General features: G+C 41.7%; 2 protein-coding genes across 2 annotated transcripts; one reads left to right on the top strand and one right to left on the bottom strand.

Moving 5' to 3' along the window:
• Positions 1–6786: 6786 nt before the first annotated feature.
• Positions 6787–10817, top strand: LOC136427273 (toll-like receptor Tollo). Its single transcript, XM_066416084.1, has 4 exons — positions 6787–6842; positions 6995–7135; positions 8269–8390; positions 10168–10817. The coding sequence occupies exons 1-4, from the start codon at positions 6825–6827 to the stop codon at positions 10334–10336; spliced, it is 450 nt and encodes a 149-aa protein (XP_066272181.1). The 5' UTR covers positions 6787–6824; the 3' UTR covers positions 10337–10817.
• Positions 10818–10834: 17 nt separating this feature from the next.
• On the bottom strand, positions 10835–17698 carry LOC136426558 (cytochrome P450 2U1-like). Its single transcript, XM_066415223.1, has 7 exons — positions 17633–17698; positions 17000–17189; positions 15481–16019; positions 14688–14852; positions 13610–13726; positions 12384–12525; positions 10835–11117 (listed from the first exon to the last, which is right to left on the bottom strand). Exons 1-7 carry the CDS (start codon positions 17696–17698, stop codon positions 10936–10938), a joined length of 1401 nt encoding a protein of 466 aa, XP_066271320.1. The 3' UTR covers positions 10835–10935.
• Between the last annotated feature and the right edge of the window lie 3512 nt (positions 17699–21210).

Genomic DNA, 21210 nt, shown 5'->3' with positions numbered 1-21210 from the left:
ACCGTCAAGTTTTGGGGGGATCCACTGAAAGTTCCGGGATTTTTTTTTACACAGAGACTGCAGCAGATAGATTTTCTCGACCCATTGGTCATGTATACATAGTTTTTGTGTGCAGAACGTCTTCGGACAAACTGTATGACATAATGATATCCTCAAGCGAAAATACACCCTAACGACACTACCCTTGAGTTTAGTGGTACGATCCAATGACCTGTTGTTGTTTCCGAGTTGGCCGTGCACGTAATATTGTATCACTGAGGAGACGGTTGTTAAATTCGGTCAAAGTCGACATCCCTAGTCAAAGGTAGCTAATTTTTCCACCTAATTAAAGTGAGGAAAATCTTGGTAAGTGCCATTCTCAAGGGCACAGCACCAGGGCTTGTCAACTTCTTGATTCTGTGCCAAGGTTCTGAGCCAAAAACTCTATTATAAACCATTACGCCAAAGTCTCTACCAGACTAACCGCGCCGGCTAAACATAGGAAGAGTATCTGCCAGGGGAATTTGGCCATCTAGGGTTCCATTCGCAGGCGAAGTTGGCAGATTTGACCCTCTCTCCGTAGCCGACTCCCTTTTCATACTATTCACTCTATTTGGCCAATTTCTACTATTTTCCAGCCATCCGCGGGGCCTGGCTAATTACGCCACACGATACCACACACGAATCATTCCTTACAAATTGCGGCCAGAATATAAGTTGTGTACAACTTGAGTCAGCCTTAGCTATAGCTTTGTCTTTGTCCATTTATTTGTATTATTTGAATAAAGATAGTTCATTCCTTTCTTGAAACCCCTCTCAGGTCACCATTGATGCCATACACCAATCAACAGCCCCCCCCCCCCCACCTTCCCACTAGAAGCTGCAACCGCTGAGCGACCAAAGACTTGACAGGCCACTAAAAAACGGATTTCATAGATATCAATCCACACACGAACAATAAAGCGATGTCCTGAAGCATGGCAAATATTTACAAATAAAATGCATTTCTCACATTTTCCACTGAGTAACAAGAAGAAAATACAATGTATTAAATTACCAATTAATTACCTGGGGAGAAGACAAGAAACACCATGAATCTTAATTTTTCTTGTACATTTTGTGTACTTTGTTGTCTTGTAGATCATACTTCGTGCATTAACAATGCTGTCTATAGTGACCTAGCCTGGAGTCCAGCCTTCTTAGCTTTAGTCCGCTACCCAAGCTCCGCTCCTTCTCTTTGCTGGGAGCAACGCTTGGGCAGCGGACTAAAGCTAAGAAGGCTGGACTCCAGGCTTATAGTGACCACCTCATGGTGCACAAAGACCAGACTTTATGGTCCCCTGAGTGGTCTTCTTGGGCAGTTTCAAGTGATTGTTTCAGGAGGTTCTCGTTTCGATGTATAACCCCGTGGAATGTTTATACCGCGGCTTCAAGTTGTACTTGTTCCTCTTGAACAGTGCGTAGGTGTTTTCAGTTCCGCATCTTGTCCTTTTTCGTACATACTTCATGAACTTGGCAAGTTACTAAAGGGCCTTTAAATGGGCATGGTCAAGACCAAAAAAATACCCTTCCTCTTTTTACTAGCCACTTATGTTTCAATGGGCGGAAACTGTAGCCTCATATTCAGACCTCCTGGGCAAAGGCGTTTATTTTTTGGGGGGAGTGCTGATTCGTGATTTTCAACTTATCGGGTCCGGGGACTTTAGCTGGGCAATAAGATTTTCCTAGCTTAAGTTCCTGGACCAGATAAGTTGAAAATTGCGAATCAGCGCTCCCCTTCAAAATAAACGCCGGCGCTGCCCAGAAGACCTGAAAAGGAGGCTACCGAAACTGAGCGTGGGTGTAGAGAGTTTCGGTCAGAGTTTCCGTTCCGCTTTCCATGATATTAAATAAGACAGTACAGTTGCACCCTGCCCACATTGGTGTATGAAACTCCACAGACAAGGTAGGTGTGCGGCGTCTTAGCCTGATTTTATATTCTAAGAAAGTTTTCAAGACAAATCGACAGCCCTTGTAAACTGAATGTACATATCGTAGTTCTTTTGTTGAATTTTTGACAGAAATCGGTCCCGTGCGAAACCACCAGCTAGTTTTCTGTATTCAGGTGAAGTAAGGAACCCAGTGGTGTAGTTTTACTACAGTAATATGTGTTACATAGGACTACAAACAGTTAGAGCTCTGCTCAAGTATATATATATATAACTATCGGTGGATATTTTGCAAAATCTGGTCGCCAGTTTAGGAGATCTTGATATAACAGAGAAACAATTTCGGATCTACATGTACAGTTATGTTGTATCTTCTGTTTTGAACATGGTATGGTCATATGCTCTAAAGCCCCCCTCTCACTTGACCCGCGACAAGCCGGCGGCGTCGCTGCGCCCTTAACTGGATTTGTGTTACCCTTGACTTTGTAATGGGAATATCATTCAAAACGTACAAGTATGACCAAAAAGACAACAAAACACACAAAGCTTAATAAGATTAGTTTTCTGTCGGTGAAATTCGTTGAGTTCTTTGTCAATGCGATCGGCCGCGATCGGCCGCAGCGACGCCGCCAGCGTGCCGCGGGTTCAGTGAGAGGGGGGCTTTAGTCGTTGGTGCATTATACCTCTTGATCTTAGAAAGAAGCAATTACATCAACAAAGGACGGAAACTCTACAAACCGACTTTTAAGACTTTTCAATCAATTCCAAAATGTAAAGATTCAATCTTGTTATGAATATATATCAATAGTTTTCGAGATTGATTCGAGAATAAATTAAACGTCTATCTCTTAATTCTAGATACCTATGCTAAATTTTTCATTTCCCCCTTTTTACAACCTTCCCAGGTCCTTGGTTTATTGGAATGTTGAGAACCTGCCACCCTCTATTCAATATTTGCCAGTGAGATACAAAATAAACTGTCTTACAGTGACCGTAAGATTGTACAAAAGATACACCGGCAAGAGAAAATAACATGTTGACCCCGTGGAGAGGAAAAACGATCTGTCGAGCGTAAAACTGTTGGCGTTTCGCCAGATTTCGTCATGCAAGATACGAAACCACGCGAGTGCTAAGAACAGGAAGCAAAGAACAAAGTCCACCGACACACTTGAGGAATAGAGAAACACAACCTACAAAGCGGAACAGAGACTTACCTACGGTGGCCCACAACAACAGCGTTTTATTTTTCTATCTTGGTTTATTTTTCTATTTTTTTCCTGCGTGAATTTTTTTTGTTGGTTCAAATTTTTGTTGTTGTTGTTGCTGTCCACTGTCCTTTGTGTTACGTTTATTCGGCCAAATTCAGTCATGGAACGTAAGGTCATTACAAGTGTAATAAGTGCAATTTTCATTTGCGGTGTTTCTGTAAGTTTCGACCTGTCGTGTAACCTCCTTGATGGCCTGGCCTACACTCCACATGCAACGATATATACGTACAACTGTACGTTGTGTACAAATATGCCGTTCAAATATTGTGCTTTCCCTTGGCAATGCCGAAGCACGACATTGAATTCATTCTTAAATCGCAAAAAATTCAGTACATTATTTGTATGTTGTGATGTTCCAACCTGGGCCGAAGATACACTACAAAATCGATCCATCGCTGTTGAAGAATTGTACATGTGGCATTGTCATAGTTCAAACTCCACAGTATCCTTCTTACGAAGTATTCAAGGTCTAAAAAAGTTGTCACTTAACCTCGACAAATCGGTTGACAAGATCACGGCAAACTTTTTCCCTGACATGTCAGATCTAGTCGTGCTTGATCTAAAAGCTACAGATTGGCCATTAACATTGGAGTCGCACGCTTTTAGGGGACTTTCAAGAGTACAAAACGCAACAGTAACGTCGAGGGGGGACATGTTTGTTAAGCCACGTGCGTTTGATGGTATGGTGTCGCTGCAAAGTCTTACAATGAAAAGTCATTACCAGATTTTACATCTGCCGGAGCAACCCTTTGAAGGCCTTCTCTCTTTAAAAACTTTAACATTGGAAACGGGTGACTGTAGTCCGCCTACAAATGTGTCACAGGTGACATTCTATGACATCGCTCGCACCATTCAAAACATCAATCTTACCGGTATTTCTGTAACAGGCCCGGCATTTGCTGGTTGTACAAATCTCAGTTCTGTTCAATGGTCTAACGGGTGCAGCTCTAGCTATAGCTCGCAGCCGGGTGCTAATATTTCTCCTCAAGCGTTTCAAGGAGCACCGTCACTGGAGTCTATTTCACTTCACTCTATAAGTCTACAAAACATCGAAGGAAGGATGTTCGAAGGTCTTCGTAATGTTGTTAACCTGTCCATAGAATTTGCTGACTTCTCTGGTATCCAATATCTTCACAGCGACATTTTCGTCGGTCTTTCTTCTGTCCGATACATTTTGCTCGACGGGAGTCCCGAACTTCCAGGGAACATAATCCAAGGACTTACCTCTCTCAGGGAGATCAGAATTGAGAACATGGTTGCACATGCCAAGGTGAACAGCTCGGGTAAATTCTGTTACACAGACTTCAAGCATCTGTTCTCTGGGCTTCAGTCTTTGGAAATCGTCCGACTCATCGACAGCCCAATAGAATGTGAGACACTGCCGACTCTCACATTCAGTAACCTCCCGTCTTTGAAGGAAGTACAACTCTTTGCAACCCGTCCCTTAAAGTCTTTGCCGATAGGATTTTTCCACGACGTCCCCGTCCTACACACATTCAAATTTACAGAATGGTCACTTAGATCCACAGCACAAGTGACTTTACCACCGCTATTGTTTGCAGGGCTTAATATCGAGGTAATAGATCTACATCGGAAGTCCTTTCTTAACATTTCGAGAGATCTGTTTCAAAACCTAAATTCACTCCATTCACTATACATGATTGACTGTGAATATGACGAAGAGTCTGTATCTGCAGTAGAAACTTTGTTCTCAGGGCTAACGTCCTTACAACACTTAGATCTCAGTTCGGAATCTAGATCTTCTACAAACATTCCATTGCTGAACAACATGTTTAAAGACCTTGTATCTCTAAAAACACTGAGAATGACTGGTTGGACTTCATCATTACAAAGACGCCCAATTCCTTCCATGTTATTCAAGGGGTTATTCTCCTTAACGGTGTTGCATCTTCCAGATTCAAGGTCGTCAAGTGCCCGTGAAAGCGTACAACTGCCACAAAATTTATTTGACGATTTAGTCCATTTGGAATATTTGAATCTCGAATATGTTCCAGTGCAGAGTTTGGATAAAGACACCTTCAAAAGACTGACAAACCTTAAGAAGTTGTATCTAAATGACACATCGCTGACACAACAGGGACTGTCAACTTTACCCTTCTCTCATCTCAAAAGTTTAGAGGTACTCTCTTTAAGATATGTGCCCTTGGACGAATTAAGTCCGGATCTGTTCATAGGTGCAAACAACCTCTCCATAATTGACTTGATTCGATGTCCTTTCCCGACTATTAAATCAGGAACTTTTCGTCACTTGACAAATCTCACATCATTGAAGATACCACGACCGCAAACCATCGAAAAAGGAGCATTCGACTTTGAGAATCAAAGAGGCGTTCACATTGATTTGTTTCGTCCGGTTGACCCTTTATTTTCTCTCTCGTCCTTACCCGAAGACTTCGTCGAACTCTTTAGCAATCAAAATTTGATGGAAAAGTCTTCTATCCAAATAGTAGACTTTAACGACGACTATAACTGTGACTGTAAGATGACCACATTATCTGTATCCTATCGGCGAGATCAAACCTTAACCAGACGGATAATGCCACGGGTTGACAGATTAAGCTGTATCTTGGAAAATGATGGGGCATCTATAGTGAACAATCCTTCTATCAACGCCCTACGGTGCCATGTGTCCGGACCGTCGTGTCCAGAGCGATGTTACTGTAGAACAAGCACGATTGTCGCGGAGGCGTTCTGTTCGGATCGCGGGCTTACAGAAGTGCCTGAACGCTTTCCTGTCGATACTTCCTTGGTGAGGCTTGACGTAAATTCTATACAGTATGTACAGCCACTAGCGTTTGAAAGTGCACCAAATCTTCTGATATTAAATCTGAGCACTAATGCTATTCGGGAGATCAATGGTTCTGCATTTCTGGGATTGCACAATCTCGCAGAGTTGTACCTCGATGGAAACGAACTGTCTCAGGTACCAATGGATCTTCTGCAATCCCCTGTGAATCTCCGTGTCCTGTGGTTAAACAACAACAACTTGTTGGATCTACCAAGTACTTTGTTTCATGAACAAACGATCTTCCTTCGTGTCTTGAGGCTTGACCACAACAATTTGACAACGTTGTCAACGGGGATTTTTTCAAACCGAACCTCGTTGACGAAGTTGTCCCTGGTCAATAACAAATTCGACTGTGACTGTCATCTGCTCTGGTTGAAAACCTGGATGCTTCAACGCAGAAGAGTTATAGATCAGATCAAATCGGTGACGTGCCGATCGCGTGGAAACGCAAAGGACAAATACATCCTCAAACCAATCATAGAACTTCCAGACGACGCGTTTATCTGCGGTGATGAGAACACGTACAACCCTCTGGTCTGGGTGGCAGCGCCTGGAGGGCTGGCCATCTTCCTACTCCTGATTCTGGGAGTCTTTAAGTGCAGGAAGAACGTTCGCGTGTGGGTTTATGCCCGATATCGTAGAGGACTGAGGCATCTCGAACAGGAACCAGAGAAAACGTACGACATCTACGTCTCCTACTGCGTGGAGGACGAGGAGTTCGTAGACAGGGAGGTGGTGAGAGTGCTGGAGGACATGGACCCACCATATAAGGTATGGTATGACTGGACCCACCATATAAGGTATGGTATGACTGGACCCACCATATAAGGTATGGTATGAATGGACCCACCATATAAGGTATGAACTAACTGGTACACAACTGCAGAAGAAACGAGACTCATCTAGCGTATATAATCTATGGATAAACATCGGCGTAAGCAGTTTGCATTCACCTGTATAGAGAGTTTCTCGTTTTAAATGGGAACGTGTTGTACGTACGGTTCTTGTAGGTTTGCCTGAGGAATCGAGACTTCATCCCGGGCCACAACAACATCCAGCAGGCCGCGGACTCCATCACCAGCAGCAGGAGAACACTTCTCGTCCTGACGGAGAGGTTCCTGCAGGACAGGTGGTGCCTCTGGGAGTTCCAGGTGGGTGCTTGTTAATCTCCAAGCAGATTATCCAGCGGCAGAATCGTTATATTGGAAAAGACGGTGTCCATAGCGCCAGCCTAAGGGCCCTGTCACACTTGTGCGTATATTCAAGGGCGCATGAGCTCCGCAGTAACTTTTTTGGGGTTTCATTAAATTTTACGGGGAGGAAGTTGTTCAAAATAACTTCTTCGGTTGCAAACTTGACCTCAACCAAAAACATGTTAATACGCAACTCTTGCGGGCTTGTATATATACGCACAAGTGTGACAGGGGCTTTAGCCAACGACAATATTCGAATAATATGGCCACAAGGACGGGTAAAGACACCCATTTTTGAGAAGAATTACTCCCTGTTGGAGTGCATGCAGATCCCCGGTGGAATAATGGACGATTCTACCATCGGACGATCCGCTTGGAGATTAGGTTTTCGTCACTGAATAAGCCTGTTGACAGAGTTAACTGCGCGTGCGCTGCTAGACGCATTGTGGACTATATGACAAAGTTGAAGGCCCCTAAGACGTAAACAAAACACGTGTGAATATGTATTAAGCATGGTCTAGACGATAACTGTTTACAAGTCAGGGGCCTCCATCTTTACGTACTACCCACAATGCATCTTGCTGCGCATGTGCGCATGTGCGCATGTGCGCATTTTAAACCTAAACCGGCTTATTAGACGTATTGTTAGCTTTTTTGTAAAGGTCAAAAGTTATATTTGTTACATCAGCTCTCGTCTTTGTCATGGGCCCTCTCCTTATGTTTGTACGTTTTGAGGAAAGTTTTTGCTGCTTTAAAAGAAATTCGCAGTAGAATTTGATATCTCGCACTCTTGCGGTACAGTCAAACCTGACAGTTAAGTGACCACGACCTGGCCCTTGGCCCTGACCTGACCACTTTTTTGTGGTCCCTGAGATAATCTTTCACACTGACACAAGCATTAAGAATCCTGCAAATAGTGACCACCTCTCCACATAGACCAGATTTTATCGGTCCCCTGAGTGGTCGTCTTGGACAGGTTCGATTGTATCTAGTATTGGTGTTGATCAACATTGTTGACAACGCTACATTGTACACAGGATATCATGGCTATGCAGGGTCGACGTCATTTCTCAATATTTGTGTTCGTGCAGGTCGCTCATCAACAAGCTGTCACCGACCAGGCGTACCGCCTCATCATCGTCATCATGGACGATCTTCCGCTGGAGGCCTGTGATGACGTCATGGACCTGAAGCAGTATCTAACGGCGAACAAGTAAGGGATTTAAATAAGCCTGTTCATGGTTTGAACTACGAATGCGTAGCGAGATGCATTGGGGGTAAAATGCATCTGTAAGGTGAAAGCCCCTAACTAGTCAATAGTTATTGTCTGACCATGATTGATACATGCACAGACGTGTTTTGTTTACGTCTCAGAGGCCTTCAACTTAAACATATTACCCACAATACACCTCGCTTCACATGCGCGGTTGGAACCATTCGCCGATTTCACACTTCCCATGATGCCCCATTGGGGCGTCGTAAACTCCGGCACTGCCCAATTTACGGTAATTCTTCTTAGCGCGCGTGAACCAACAGAAAACCCAAGTAGGAGGGCGGTAAAGCTGCAGGAAGGTAACGTTACGTTTTTTGTGTTGATTCTCCTCAAACCTGTCATAATTACATGTTTTATATACTGGGGAGGTAATACGGAACAATTTTTAAAGGTTTTACCAGTGTTTGTCTATAGAACTTACAAGTTGAATTTGTATAATGTCACAGAGATTTTCTTTAAAACACTGAATAAACAGAATGCAGGAAAAACGTCTATACAGATATTTAACAATGAAGTATTACTTGCGACAATAAAATCAATTCTTAGTCTTCAATTTTGATTTTATTTGAGTTGTTTACGAAAAGTTTGTGGAAAGTGAATTGTGGGTGATGTATGACACACCATACTCTTGCCAGCTTTGATTCAGATGTCCTGTCGGTGATGACAGAATCTGAAATAAACCAAGCAACTTTAAATAAATGCACACATCTATATTGAATTGACTCTGATGATCATCTCTCAGATAGTAACAGTTTCAATTATTACAGTAACACTTACACAGTAATAGATACACTAGTTGTCATTTCTCAGACAGTACTAGTTACAGTAGTTTAGAGACCATAAACAATGTGTTTCATGGTTGTTTGAATAACACGTCCGGGAATTTCACACTCGTTAGCAAATTGTTTTCTTCAGATCAGAGTGGAAGTATGTCACATGTTTTGACCGAAAAATGCTCTCTGTTCTTCATGATATATTACTAGTTTGACAAGGCAGTTATGACTTTGGTGGTGATAATTTCTTCTTCCCTTTCGTACTACGATCGAAACACACACCAAACAAGAAAGTTACACATAAAAGACGTGAAGTTAGCGGAGTACAAAAATATACAGAATTGTCAACTGATTAAGAACAACAACTGATTCAAAAGTAGTGTTTAGCACTAGGATTGATTTCCCTTTTCGTAGAATATTCAACTGCAATAACGAACGTTTCGGTGTATTTTTCTTGGTGATAATATGCACGTACCGATTCGCTGCGGAGACAGGCCATCCCGCTTGACTTTCGCGCGCTAAGAAGAATTACCGTAAATTGGGCAGTGCAGGAGTTTACGACGCCCCAATGGGGCATCATGGGAAGTGTGAAATCGGCGAATGAACAGGTTTATTGTCCATCTGTGTTCTTTTTTCAGAGGGATGAACTTGAGGCCAAGACGTGCTAGCCTATATGAGTCTTATTATCAATCATATTGTAATACAGTGTCTCGTCTCAAGATATCATATACTGCCTTCAAAGAAATAGCCCCCCCCCCCCTCCAGCAATGTACATACACACATCAGACACAACTATAACGTTAGACATTTTCTATCTTCTTACGTTGCCGTACCTGTTCCCTAGTAATCAATTAGCCCTCGTTCACGAGTTTCTACATGAGGGTTATTATCATCATTAATCTCGTTTTGATACACCCTTTCATTTCTTTGCCATGTTATTACAGGTACCTGTTGTGGGGAGAGCTGCTATTCTGGGACAAGTTACGGCAGGCTGTACCACCTCCGGGTGTCCGGGGGGAGGTCGATGGCGAGGAAGAAGAAGAAGGAGGGGGAAATAATGATAGTGACGAATCAGACTATGAAGATCATGTCAACATTTTTTTACCTCGCTAAAGTGATTAACTTAATCTGACCCGGGGTTATGAGCCACTGTTATTTAGTACCTACGTTGTGAGAAAAAGGAGCAAATTTCTTACATATATAATTACAGGAAATTGTATTTGTAAATAATGACAATAACACCCCCATGGTGGCTTGGAGCGGACTCTACATAATTACCTTATATGACTTTACATATACCTTTTCTACATATATGTAGAAGCTATGTGATAGATATTATCCTCATAAAATAAGCTAATTTCTCTATATTAATATATTCAACTTATCGTTAACTTTCCATGTATTTTACCATGGAGAATCCAACGAATTATAGGGCCGTCGTGTTCTTCCAATATCGTTCTCGGTGCAAATACCATATCTATATATCTAAGCTAGTTGGATTACATATAGCGTGTTGAAACTTACGTGGCTATAACTCAACTATCTTATGCCATGCTAGTTATCATGTATCAAGTTTACGTGAAATTATAGACATTATCATCATAGACACTATAGACAGGGAAAAACAATTACAAGTTTGGCTATTAATTTCCGTTATACTTTCCAGTAGGTAGGGCCACTATGACCTTACACGAAAAACATTTTTTTTAGATCTACTCCCTTGGCTCAGCGAGTAGCATAAATGGCACTGGCTGATGCAGAGGTCCGGGTATCCCTTCCTCTGAAGGCTTAGGGGCGCCCTCTGGCAGTTTGAAGGTGAAGCGCTGCAGCAGAGTTGTGAAGATGAGGAAGATCTCCATCCTGGCCAGCTGCTCACCAAGACAGACACGGCGTCCTGGGAAAAACACATTTGTGACTTCATTGTTCACAATATTTATGCATTACATTCTTTCTTTATAAATCATATTTCCTTTATTTCATCCGTAAGATAGTATCCGACTGTATGTACAGCATGTTTTGTAACATGGAATGTGTTCACAAAGCCTGGAACAATATGTTGTGGATCGTTCAGAAAAACACACTTCTATCGTCTTTATTTCCATCAAAGATGGACATACTACTTGTGTGTGCGTGTGTATGTGTGAGTAAGTGTGTGTGTGTGTGTGTGAGAGAGAGAGAGTTTGTGTGTGTGTGTGTGTGTGTGTGTGTGTGTGTGTGTGTGTGTGTGTGTGTGTGTGTGTGTGTGTGTGAGTGTGTGTGTGTGTGTGTGTGTTCGAATGATGTAGTTATAGTATAATGTAGGAACCCCTGGATAAATTGTGACGATATTCAATATGTGGGTAGGTGTTGGGAATTCAAATATCAAGGCCGATTTGGGGCCCTCTGGTGTATGGCCTTAGTATTGCAGCACTGCATATCTACCATAATTCATCTTGGTGGTAAATGTTAGGAATTTGACACTTGTGATAAGTTAGTTAGAAATGCACATAGCCAAGCATAGATTTTGCAAATGTAGAAGTTATTTGCATAATCAGATGGAGATCTCATAAACATATGATATCTTTAAATTCTTCTTGCCTCTGCTAGCTATCACGTGTTCCAAAATTGGATTGTACATTGTGTTTACATGACATGTAGGTGAAACAAAAGATAATGCTAAAACAAAATTACAACTTAGGATACAGGAGATTCTATTTTTCACAACCAGTAAATCTCACCTGCTGACGTTTCGGTGTCTATCAGACACCTTTTTCAGAGCTTCTGACTGGAGTATTGCTTCTCGTCACTACAAGTAGCCGAAGGAGGTTGTGAAAAAAAGAATCTCCAATATCCTTTGTTCAGCACCAAGGACAGGTGTGTTTGCCTATGTATGGATGGTGTTCAGCACCAAGGACAGGTGTGTTTGCCTGTAGGGGGTGTTGTTTAGTACCAAGGACAGGTGTGTTTGCATGTGTATGGATGGTGTTCAGCACCAAGGACAGGTGTGTTTGCCTGTAGGGGGTGTTGTTTAGTACCAAGGACAGATGTGTTTGCATGTGTGTGGATGGTGTTCAGCACCAAGGACAGTTGTGTTTTCCTGTGTGTGGATGGTGTTCAACACAAAGGACATCCTATGTTCTACCAACTTGATGAAAATGTTTTCGGAATAATTACAACTTACCGATGGAGAATGGAATGACCTCCTCTCTCTTCACATATTTCCCGGCGTCATTGATGAAGCGAGTGGGGTCAAACTTGTCCGGCTCCGGCCACAGCATCGGGTCATGGTGCACGGACCGGAGATCTACATCCACCACCGTGCCCTAAAATAATGTTTAGTTCATATAATGACTGAACGTTATTGCTCGACAATTGTACATGGCACAATGTATGGCAACAATGACAAGGCAATCAATACAATGAGTATTAAACTATTCTATTCTTTTCTGAAAACTACAACTTCAAGAATATGAACGTAAATGGCGTACTGATATAACGTTGATATACGTTAAAAGTTTCTGTCTAGATCTATTACAATACATTCCCTTTTTTGTAAAGCGCTACATATGTATTGGCCTAAGTACTTGATATGGTGTCGGGGCATGACATAAGGAGATTAAAAATGTTTGTGTTTGCCTTTGGTAAGGGTTTACTGGATTTACATGTGATCATATCCATTAATTTTCGTCTATCTACAGTATATGCGGGGCATGTCATTAGGACATGATATTCATCTTCAACGCTATCTTGAAATGAATATTGATTGGGCAATTTTCCTCTAATTAAATACATTTCAATTTTTTCTTTACTTTTCAAGACCATATCTTCAATTAGATATATACTAAGCTGATAGATCTACCTATAGACTTCTCTCTCAGGCAAGAATCGTGCCACTGTCGTCAAAATCATGTATGAATTGTTTAGTTATTCTTTAATTTTGACAACCAAACCTGTATAGGACTATAAAAACAAGCATACCACGGCCAATGTAAATGCATTTCGTAATGGCTGAGGACTTCGTTTTTGTGGGAGGGGGCTTTAAGCAAATTACAGGTTTGCGTAGCAAAACCTTTGCTGGACCCGTTGGCATGTGTGGTGGCCGCCATCTAGATTTGTGACGTCACAGGGTCCCCATACCATTTTATCGGGAGGGGTATTTTTGGGGGTCGCGAGTGTTCTCTCTATTTTTAACAAATTGGCACACAACTATCACACACTCAACTCAAATAAAAAGAAAAATTCAATACCAATTTATTTTCAAGAAAAGACATCGTAATCGCTAAACTTACATAGCAAACCTGAAGTACATGTAGCACAAATACTTAACTCTAGTTTACCCTGAAATTCAACCTACATTTACACTGCTATGCACAAAATTTATAACGTCTTGAGGGACTCCTGTCTCACCTTTGGGATGTTGTATCCCCTGAGTGTCGTGTCGTTGCTCGTGGCATGCTGAACGGACAGTGGCGCAACAGCTGCAAGCCTGTTCACTTCCGTCAGGGTGGCCTCGGTGTACGGCATCTATATTTTGAACGTATTTAGTCAAATGGTGAAGGCGTAAGTGTACACTAAATACTTTTCCCCGATTTAAAAATCGTGTACAAACCATTCTAAACTCACCGTTACAACTATACCATCATATGCCACTATAGGAAGTTTGTCTACTAAGAATTCAAATATGCATGATTGTACACATTCTGAAAATTGATGATACGGATTTAATATGTTGAGCACTACTACGTCATACATAGTGAGTTGCATCGATTGCACCAGGTAACATCAATGCACCCTCCCGAACAGGCCCGCTATCGCTCGGTAACGTTACCTCCCATAATGGCTCTGCCCTTTCAAGCCAGTAAAATCACTTCTGGCGACGTTATTGACACTTGTTCATGAATAATTAATGAGCTAGCCTTATTTGGCACAAACAGTCGTTATTTTTGCTCTGAATTCAAAGTAGCGATGTAAGACGTAACCTAATTGGTTGATAGCATCCCAGGGTCCTTTGCGCCTTTGCTCTAGATGAGCTTAAGCCAACCCTCTGATTGGCTGAAAGCTGTTTTGGTGGTGACGTCGCCAGAAGCGATTTTACCGGCTTGGCAGGGCAGAGCTGCTATGGGAGGTAACGTTACCGAGCGATAGCGGGCCTGTTCGGGAGGGTGTATCTATACATATATGCTGCTTTTTGGAAAACGTCATTTTGTGAGTCTGTGCTTACATTTCCAATTTCTTGATAGATTATGCAACCTATTGTTTTTCATATTGGCAGCAATGTCAAAGCTAATTAGAGAATATGCCAGCGTTATCGATATGTGCTGGCATATTTCTGAGGGACACAAGAAGGTAGCATGTGTTTTTTCCCAGCAGATCTACACCGGTGCAAAAATCGTATAAGCTAGCCAGAGAAGGTCTTCTTATACGATTTTTGCACCGGTGTAGATCTGTTTGGAGGTTACTTTTTGACGTTCATCGTATCTCTCACCTGACTACGATGTTTCATTGACGGTTCCTGGTTGGGTCCCAACACGCTGTCTATCTCCTGCTGTACTTTCCCCTGGATGTCCGGATGGAGGATCATGTAAAGCAGGGCCCAGCGGAGGGTGGTAGATGTTGTGTCAGTACCGGCCAGGAACAGCTGATAGACGATCTAAAAAAGAACAGTTACTGTAATTAATAGGTATTATAATTAATACTAATGTATCAGTGTATCAATATTTGTAATGGGTAAGAGGTAAAGCCGCGACACTGGACCCGCGGCACGCTTGCGGCGTCGCTGCGGCCGATCGAATTGACAAAGCACGCAACGAATCTCATCGACAAAAAAACGAATCTTTTTAAGCTTTGTGTGTTTTGTTTTATTTTTGGTCATACTTGCACGTTTTGAATGATATTCCCATTATAAAGTCAAGGGTAACACAAATCCAGTTTAGGACGCAGCGACGCCGCCAGCGTGCCGCGGGTCCAGTGAAAGGGGGCGTAAGTAGGCCGCTTCATATTCGTTGGAATGAATACGTAACTATGCTGGTGCGAACACTAGAAATAGAGTCACAGACACAGCGAATGCAAGGAAAATTCATGTTAGCTTATACTTGCAATTGGCCCCCGGGCATGTAAATGTATTTGCAATAAGCTTTGTTTTTTGTTAGCTGCAAGTTTTTAAAAAAAGGCTGACCACATTTAGTTACTTAACAATACATTGTGTATATAAAACATATTTGCTTTTCATAACTCTGTATAGTAACCGCACAAAAGTTATACCCCGAAGGATGTCTTACCGTGGCATGTTCCTGCTCAGTGAATGTGGAAGTTTCGTCTCCTTGTCGTTTTTTGGATTCCAGGAGAAAAGCGTCGATGAAATCTCGGATGTCATTCGGGTTGAAAGTTTTCTCATGCTCTCTTATTCTCTCCTTGATGTGGTCCAGGAGCTTAGCCTGATGTTGCATTAGATCTTGGTAGCTTTTCCGGACGCTAGGTATGGCCCTCAATGGAGGGAGTGCATGTGCCAAAAATTCTACAACTTTTGTAGAGAAAACTCGATTTATCGATTTGAGAAGATCTTTGAATATAATATCGTCATATTCATAACGACAACCGAACACAATTGAACAGATGACGTTCGAAATTGCATTCTGCATCATCTGAGAGATGGAAAAGGCGCGACCGTCTTTTTTACGGATCTCTTCGCCAAGGGCTCGCGCCTCTTCGAGAATCTTCCCCTCCATACTTCTCTTCCCAAGCCCGAAGTCTCGTAGACTCATCACGGCGAACTTACGATGCTCCTTCCACTTGGGACCATAGGGCTCGTTGACAATTCCTATGGGTTGTGTACAATATATCTGCTTTAATGAAGGAGTGTCCACAAAAAGGGCTGAAGAATGGAGTGTTAAGCCGACAGAACAAATTAAAGATATCATAGTCAAGCAACCGTACTGTATGGGAACGAAACATGGCAAATATATGCAGCCGACCAAAAGCGCCTGAATGCCTTTCACACAAGATGTCTAAGAAAAAAATACTAGGCATCTCATACAGAGACAGAATAACTAACACAGAGGTATACCACAGAACAAACCAGAGAGAAGTGGCAGATATGGTAAGAGAGAGAAGACTAAGATGTTAGTTTAGCGATTACGGGATATCTTTATAAATATGAATTGGTATTGAATTTTGTTTTTATTTTTGAGTTCAATGTGTGATTGTTGTGTGCCGATTTGTTAAAAATAGAGAGAACGCTAGCGACCCCAAAAACACCTCTCCCAATAAAATATGGGAATACATGAGAGGATGTACAACCCCGCCCTCAACAGGAAAGGGGGTCTACGCGTTCAACTTTCAGGCACCTGGGATAATGCACTGCCCACCACCCCCCACCCCCGGACAAGCAACATTTAGTTACTGTACTAGAACAACAGTAGCTAATTGAACTATTGGCATAAACTTTGTCTTGAATTAATCTTCTTTTAAAGACTACTTCAAGACATCCTAAATTGTCTTTACCTCATTAACATATCTATTCAGAGTTTTGGTATAAAACCTGGTGTTCTCAGTCCTATCGTTAGTCACTGACGAAAGACAGTGGATACTGTCTGAAACGTCTGACTGTTTCAAAATCTTATCCAGTTGCTTGAGTAATTATTTTTGTCGTATCTTATTACCTGGATGTCTAACCTTCATCAACGTCCCAATAAAATGGTATGGCGACCCTGTGACGTCACAATTCAAAATGGCTCCTACCACACATGCCAACGGATCCAACAAAGGTTTTGCTACGCAAACCTGTAATAATATTCTTACCTAACGTGTTTCCATCTGGACTAAACAAGAAAGTATGGCCCGGGGGACGGCTTGAATAATCCTCAGCTTTCTTTACCAGTGCTTCGTGGATGACGGCGTAACTAGTCAACACTATTGTCCGCCTCGGCCCGAGATACACCGTAAACACGTTGCCGTACTTCTCTGACCATTTTTTATAGCACAACGGATCCTGTTGAGAATACAACACATATGTTAATGCTTTCCTTAAAGAATTGTTTCAGAATACATAGGGAGCCGCAATCTTTGAAAACAAATCATAAACCAAAAACAATCATAACTCAAATGATAAAAGTATCCAGACCTAATCTTTTAGGTTTTAGAATTCTCTCAACTGCTTTAGTATTTTAGTGTATTTCAAACACTTTAAGTATTGCGAATCTTTACGGAATACCATGGATCTGGCGTGTAACCAATGCAAAGTAGTTTTACGACATGTATATATTTAGAGTAGCTTGCAATCTGGCATAATCACAATTTTGCTGGTAGGGATCCCGATCGAAGTCTCATTTGACCGACTAGGTGGCCCGTCACTTATAAATCCCACAAGATTGGCAATGATAAGAAGATTGACATTGCCATGGCGACGGCGGTTGTTGTTGTTTTAATTTTTACTGTACCCTGCTTAGGGCACTGATAAGGGTGCTGTTCATACGGGATCTCTAATAGCCTGGGTGCCATCCTATTTCTACCGGGGCTCCTACACTCGCCTCCCTCAAAAAATAGGGAGGCGAGTGTAGGAGCCCCGGTAGAAATAGGATGGCACCCAGGCTAGATCTCTAACGGCAGGTTTTAAGTTCGCGGCAGTGCTATAGCCACATACTGGTACAGTATTGGACAAAAATGTTTGCGGTGGCTTTAAGTTCGCCGTGAAACGGTAGCCGCGAAAACCACGAACATAAAACCACCGCGAACATTTCTGTATTTACAGTAACTTACCTGTGCCGTGATTGTAATATTTCAAGCGCCGTGGGAATTCTTTGTTTAAACATAAATCTACTCGCGAAGTATTGTATTAGTTTCACATCAACCATGTGGACTTCTTATCTACCGAGCAGATGTTTGTGTTTTTGTGCTCTTCCTTGCTTCAACACTCAAAGTTATGACTTTGTAAATGTAAGCACCAATGATACTTGTAGTGAGGAACTGAATACTGTAAATGCAGAAATGCTCGCCGTGGTTTATGTTCGCGGTTTTCGCGGTGAACTTTCAGCGCGAACCTAAAATCACCGCGAAACTTTTTGCCCACCTATGACTATAGCGCTGCTACTAGTATTGTTTCAAACGCGAAATTAAGACCATCACGAACATGTCAATTTTCTCCTTACCGCGAAATCAAACCACGCGAACTTTAATGTATTTCCAATATCTTATGGCATGAAAGAAAGGTGAAAACACAAAAAATAACAAATCAAATTGTGCGTTTTCTAACAGATCACGTTATCTTTACCCTGAAAAAGTCAAAGCCTACATATATGTTACTCTCAGGGTCTCATTAGAATCCAATGTTGTAAAATGCATTCTGATAGCAGTACGCCAAGATATCGAAATCAGTCTTACGTCCGTGAAAAAAATTACCACTCACAATTTGCACTTGGGAAATTTGTCTTGGTCTGGCTAGCGGACGGTTTATATGTGGTGATCTTTTAAAATATTCGAACGATCGCTTTGCTATGCATTGATCTCATTATTCCCTCATTTCATCCCCCCCCCAACACACACAAGGACCTCTAGAAAATGAACCGTCTAGAATTTACATCTACAAAATACCACATGTCCTATGTAGCCTGACTGAAGCCGACCCGACTGTTACCGCCCCCTTGGGGAGGGCTCATTAACCCCAGCCAGCGAGAGAGAGTGTTAACACAGCCTAGTGTCCTATAGAGGTGTGTATTATCACAATCAATCAATCAAAGTTTATTGCACAACAAATGTAACAGGTACAATGTATGGCAAGTTCGTGGGTAGTACAAAATGTCAAGACATATATGTCTTTACTTATTAACAATGCTAATGATTTCTACAAAACTTAAGTCTAAACACTACGGTATCCAATAAGAGTAATGCAGAATACATTTATGGAAGTATATTACATGATACACAGGAAACATTAATTGTTTGCGTCAGAGATTAATCGATTTCTTTTTAGAAAAGAGGTAGATATGTATTGGCCTATGTACAAGGAAATTGCGTCTGCAGGACAAGACATAAGTAAATTAAACGTTTCTGAGCTTGTGTTAGATGGTAAGGTTATGTTTGCATTGCGGGTGATAACATTCATAAGTTTCTGTCTTTCTTCAATATACGTGGGACATGTTAAAAGAAAGTGGAATTCATCTTCAACAGTATGTTTGCAGGTAGGACATTACACAAAGTACAGTTTTGCACCTCCTTCTTATTGTTATCAATTAAGCCGGAGATAGCGCTCGTTCTTATTTAAATGTACGCATTTTGTGACTTCCGTTACCGTTTGAAGTAAGACGTTTCTGACATCAAGATATGCCACATGTAAGGTGCCAAACTGTCGTTTTCATGACGACTTGAAACTTTCTGGCTTTTAAAATCGACAGTTTGTCACCTTATATGTAGAATATCATAATGTCAGGAACGTCTTACTTCGAACGGTAAGGGAAGTTACAAAATGTGCTCATTTTAATGAGAACGACCGATTTCTAGACCAGTGAATCCTGTAACACGGTACGCGGTAGGAACTAAACACGTACCTTCAATATGGTTAAGGCATTCCCGACAACCGGCAGTCTTATTGGTCCCGGCGGCAGGTTTCTCGGGCGCCCACAAAATACAAGTGTAGCGATGACGCAAAGAACAACAAGTAATATCACCTGTAGGCTCCCGAACGCTGGAAACATGTAGCCCCAAAACGACATTGTTGTAGATACGTTTACCATATACCTACATGTATACTATAGGTATACGTAAAGCCCCGATGAATTATACCAAGCGTACACCCGGGCTGCACATGGGAAAATGAGGGGCTATAGTCTCACGCTTTGTTTTCGTTTAACGTTACATTGGTGCGTTGGTTTACCTACATGTATACTATAGGTATACGTAAAGCCCCGATGAATTATACCAAGCGTACACCCGGGCTGCACATGGGAAAATGAGGGGCTATAGTCTCACGCTTTGTTTTCGTTTAACGTTACATTGGTGCGTTGGTTTGTCTCATTATGTAGCAATAGTGAAAACTTAATAAGACACACAAAAATTGGAAAAAAGTACGAAAAAGGAAGTGTAGAGCAAAAATATTCAGTTGTTCTTAAACTGCTTTTCTATACAAATATCAAGCAGCGTATAGACTTTATGATAATGATTTATTTATGGTTACATTGGTGGAAGTAAAGTCATACCACCCCCAACTTGTAATGAGACGTTCCGGCACATCTTATGTACGATCAAAACAAATACTGTAAATACAGAAATGTTCGCGGCGGTTTTATGTTCACGGTTTTCGCGGTGAACTTTCAGCGCGAACTTCAAACCACTACGAAACTTTTGCCCACGTATGACTGTAGCGCTACTGTTGTTTAAAACGCGAATTCAAAACCACCGCGAACACTCCATTTTCTCCCTACCGCGAAACAAAAAGCACGCGAACTTAAGTGCATTTACAGTACTCTCAAACGAATGTTGACTTCTCAGCTAGTTAACTATGGGCCACAGGTTATCCTCCTTTCGTAAATAAATGAATATTCAAATAGCTTTGATAGATTATGAAAATAGATATATGAATATAGATATACTGTATGTCATTCTCTTTTTGTAAAAAAAGGAATATTCAAATATAAGTAACCACTGTGAATATAGATATAAACATTCGAGAAGATATAGGAGATTCTTTTTTTCCACAACTAGTAATCTCACCTGCTAACGTTTCGGTGACTGTCAGACACCTTCTTCAGAGCTTCTGACTGGAGTACTGCTTCTCACCGCTATAAGTAGCCGATGTAGGTGGCGCTTTTGCAGTGAGAACACTGTCCCAAACGTGCGTGGCTAAGTGGTGAAGATTACTGGTTGTGAAAAAAAAGAATCTCCTATATCCTTTATTCTACCAACCTAATGTAATTATTTTCGGAAATGAGAGAAGATTTTTAGGTGCAGCGTCAGACAGTAGTGAACATTGTCCATAATGTGGGGGAATTAATCTTCTAAGGGGGAGGGGGGATTCTGCC

Source organism: Branchiostoma lanceolatum, chromosome 2 (assembly GCF_035083965.1).
Source record: "Branchiostoma lanceolatum isolate klBraLanc5 chromosome 2, klBraLanc5.hap2, whole genome shotgun sequence".
Classification (NCBI taxonomy): Eukaryota; Metazoa; Chordata; class Leptocardii; order Amphioxiformes; family Branchiostomatidae; genus Branchiostoma; species Branchiostoma lanceolatum.
This window is presented reverse-complemented; position numbering and strand designations above follow the sequence as displayed.

Bases quoted from the DNA above. Each gene is read 5' to 3' on its own strand.
- LOC136427273 (XM_066416084.1), top strand. The intron at 7,136-8,268 runs GTGGGTGCTTGT...GTGTTCGTGCAG, and splicing joins GGTGCCTCTGGGAGTTCCAG to GTCGCTCATCAACAAGCTGT. The intron at 8,391-10,167 runs GTAAGGGATTTA...ATGTTATTACAG, and splicing joins CAGTATCTAACGGCGAACAA to GTACCTGTTGTGGGGAGAGC.
- LOC136426558 (XM_066415223.1), bottom strand. From the start codon at position 17,698: ATGGCACCCAGGCTATTAGAGATCCCGTATGAACAGCACCCTTATCAG. The intron at 14,853-15,480 runs GTAAGACATCCT...GTTCTTTTTTAG, and splicing joins CTGAGCAGGAACATGCCACG to ATCGTCTATCAGCTGTTCCT. The intron at 13,727-14,687 runs GTGAGAGATACG...TTCAAAATATAG, and splicing joins CAATGAAACATCGTAGTCAG to ATGCCGTACACCGAGGCCAC.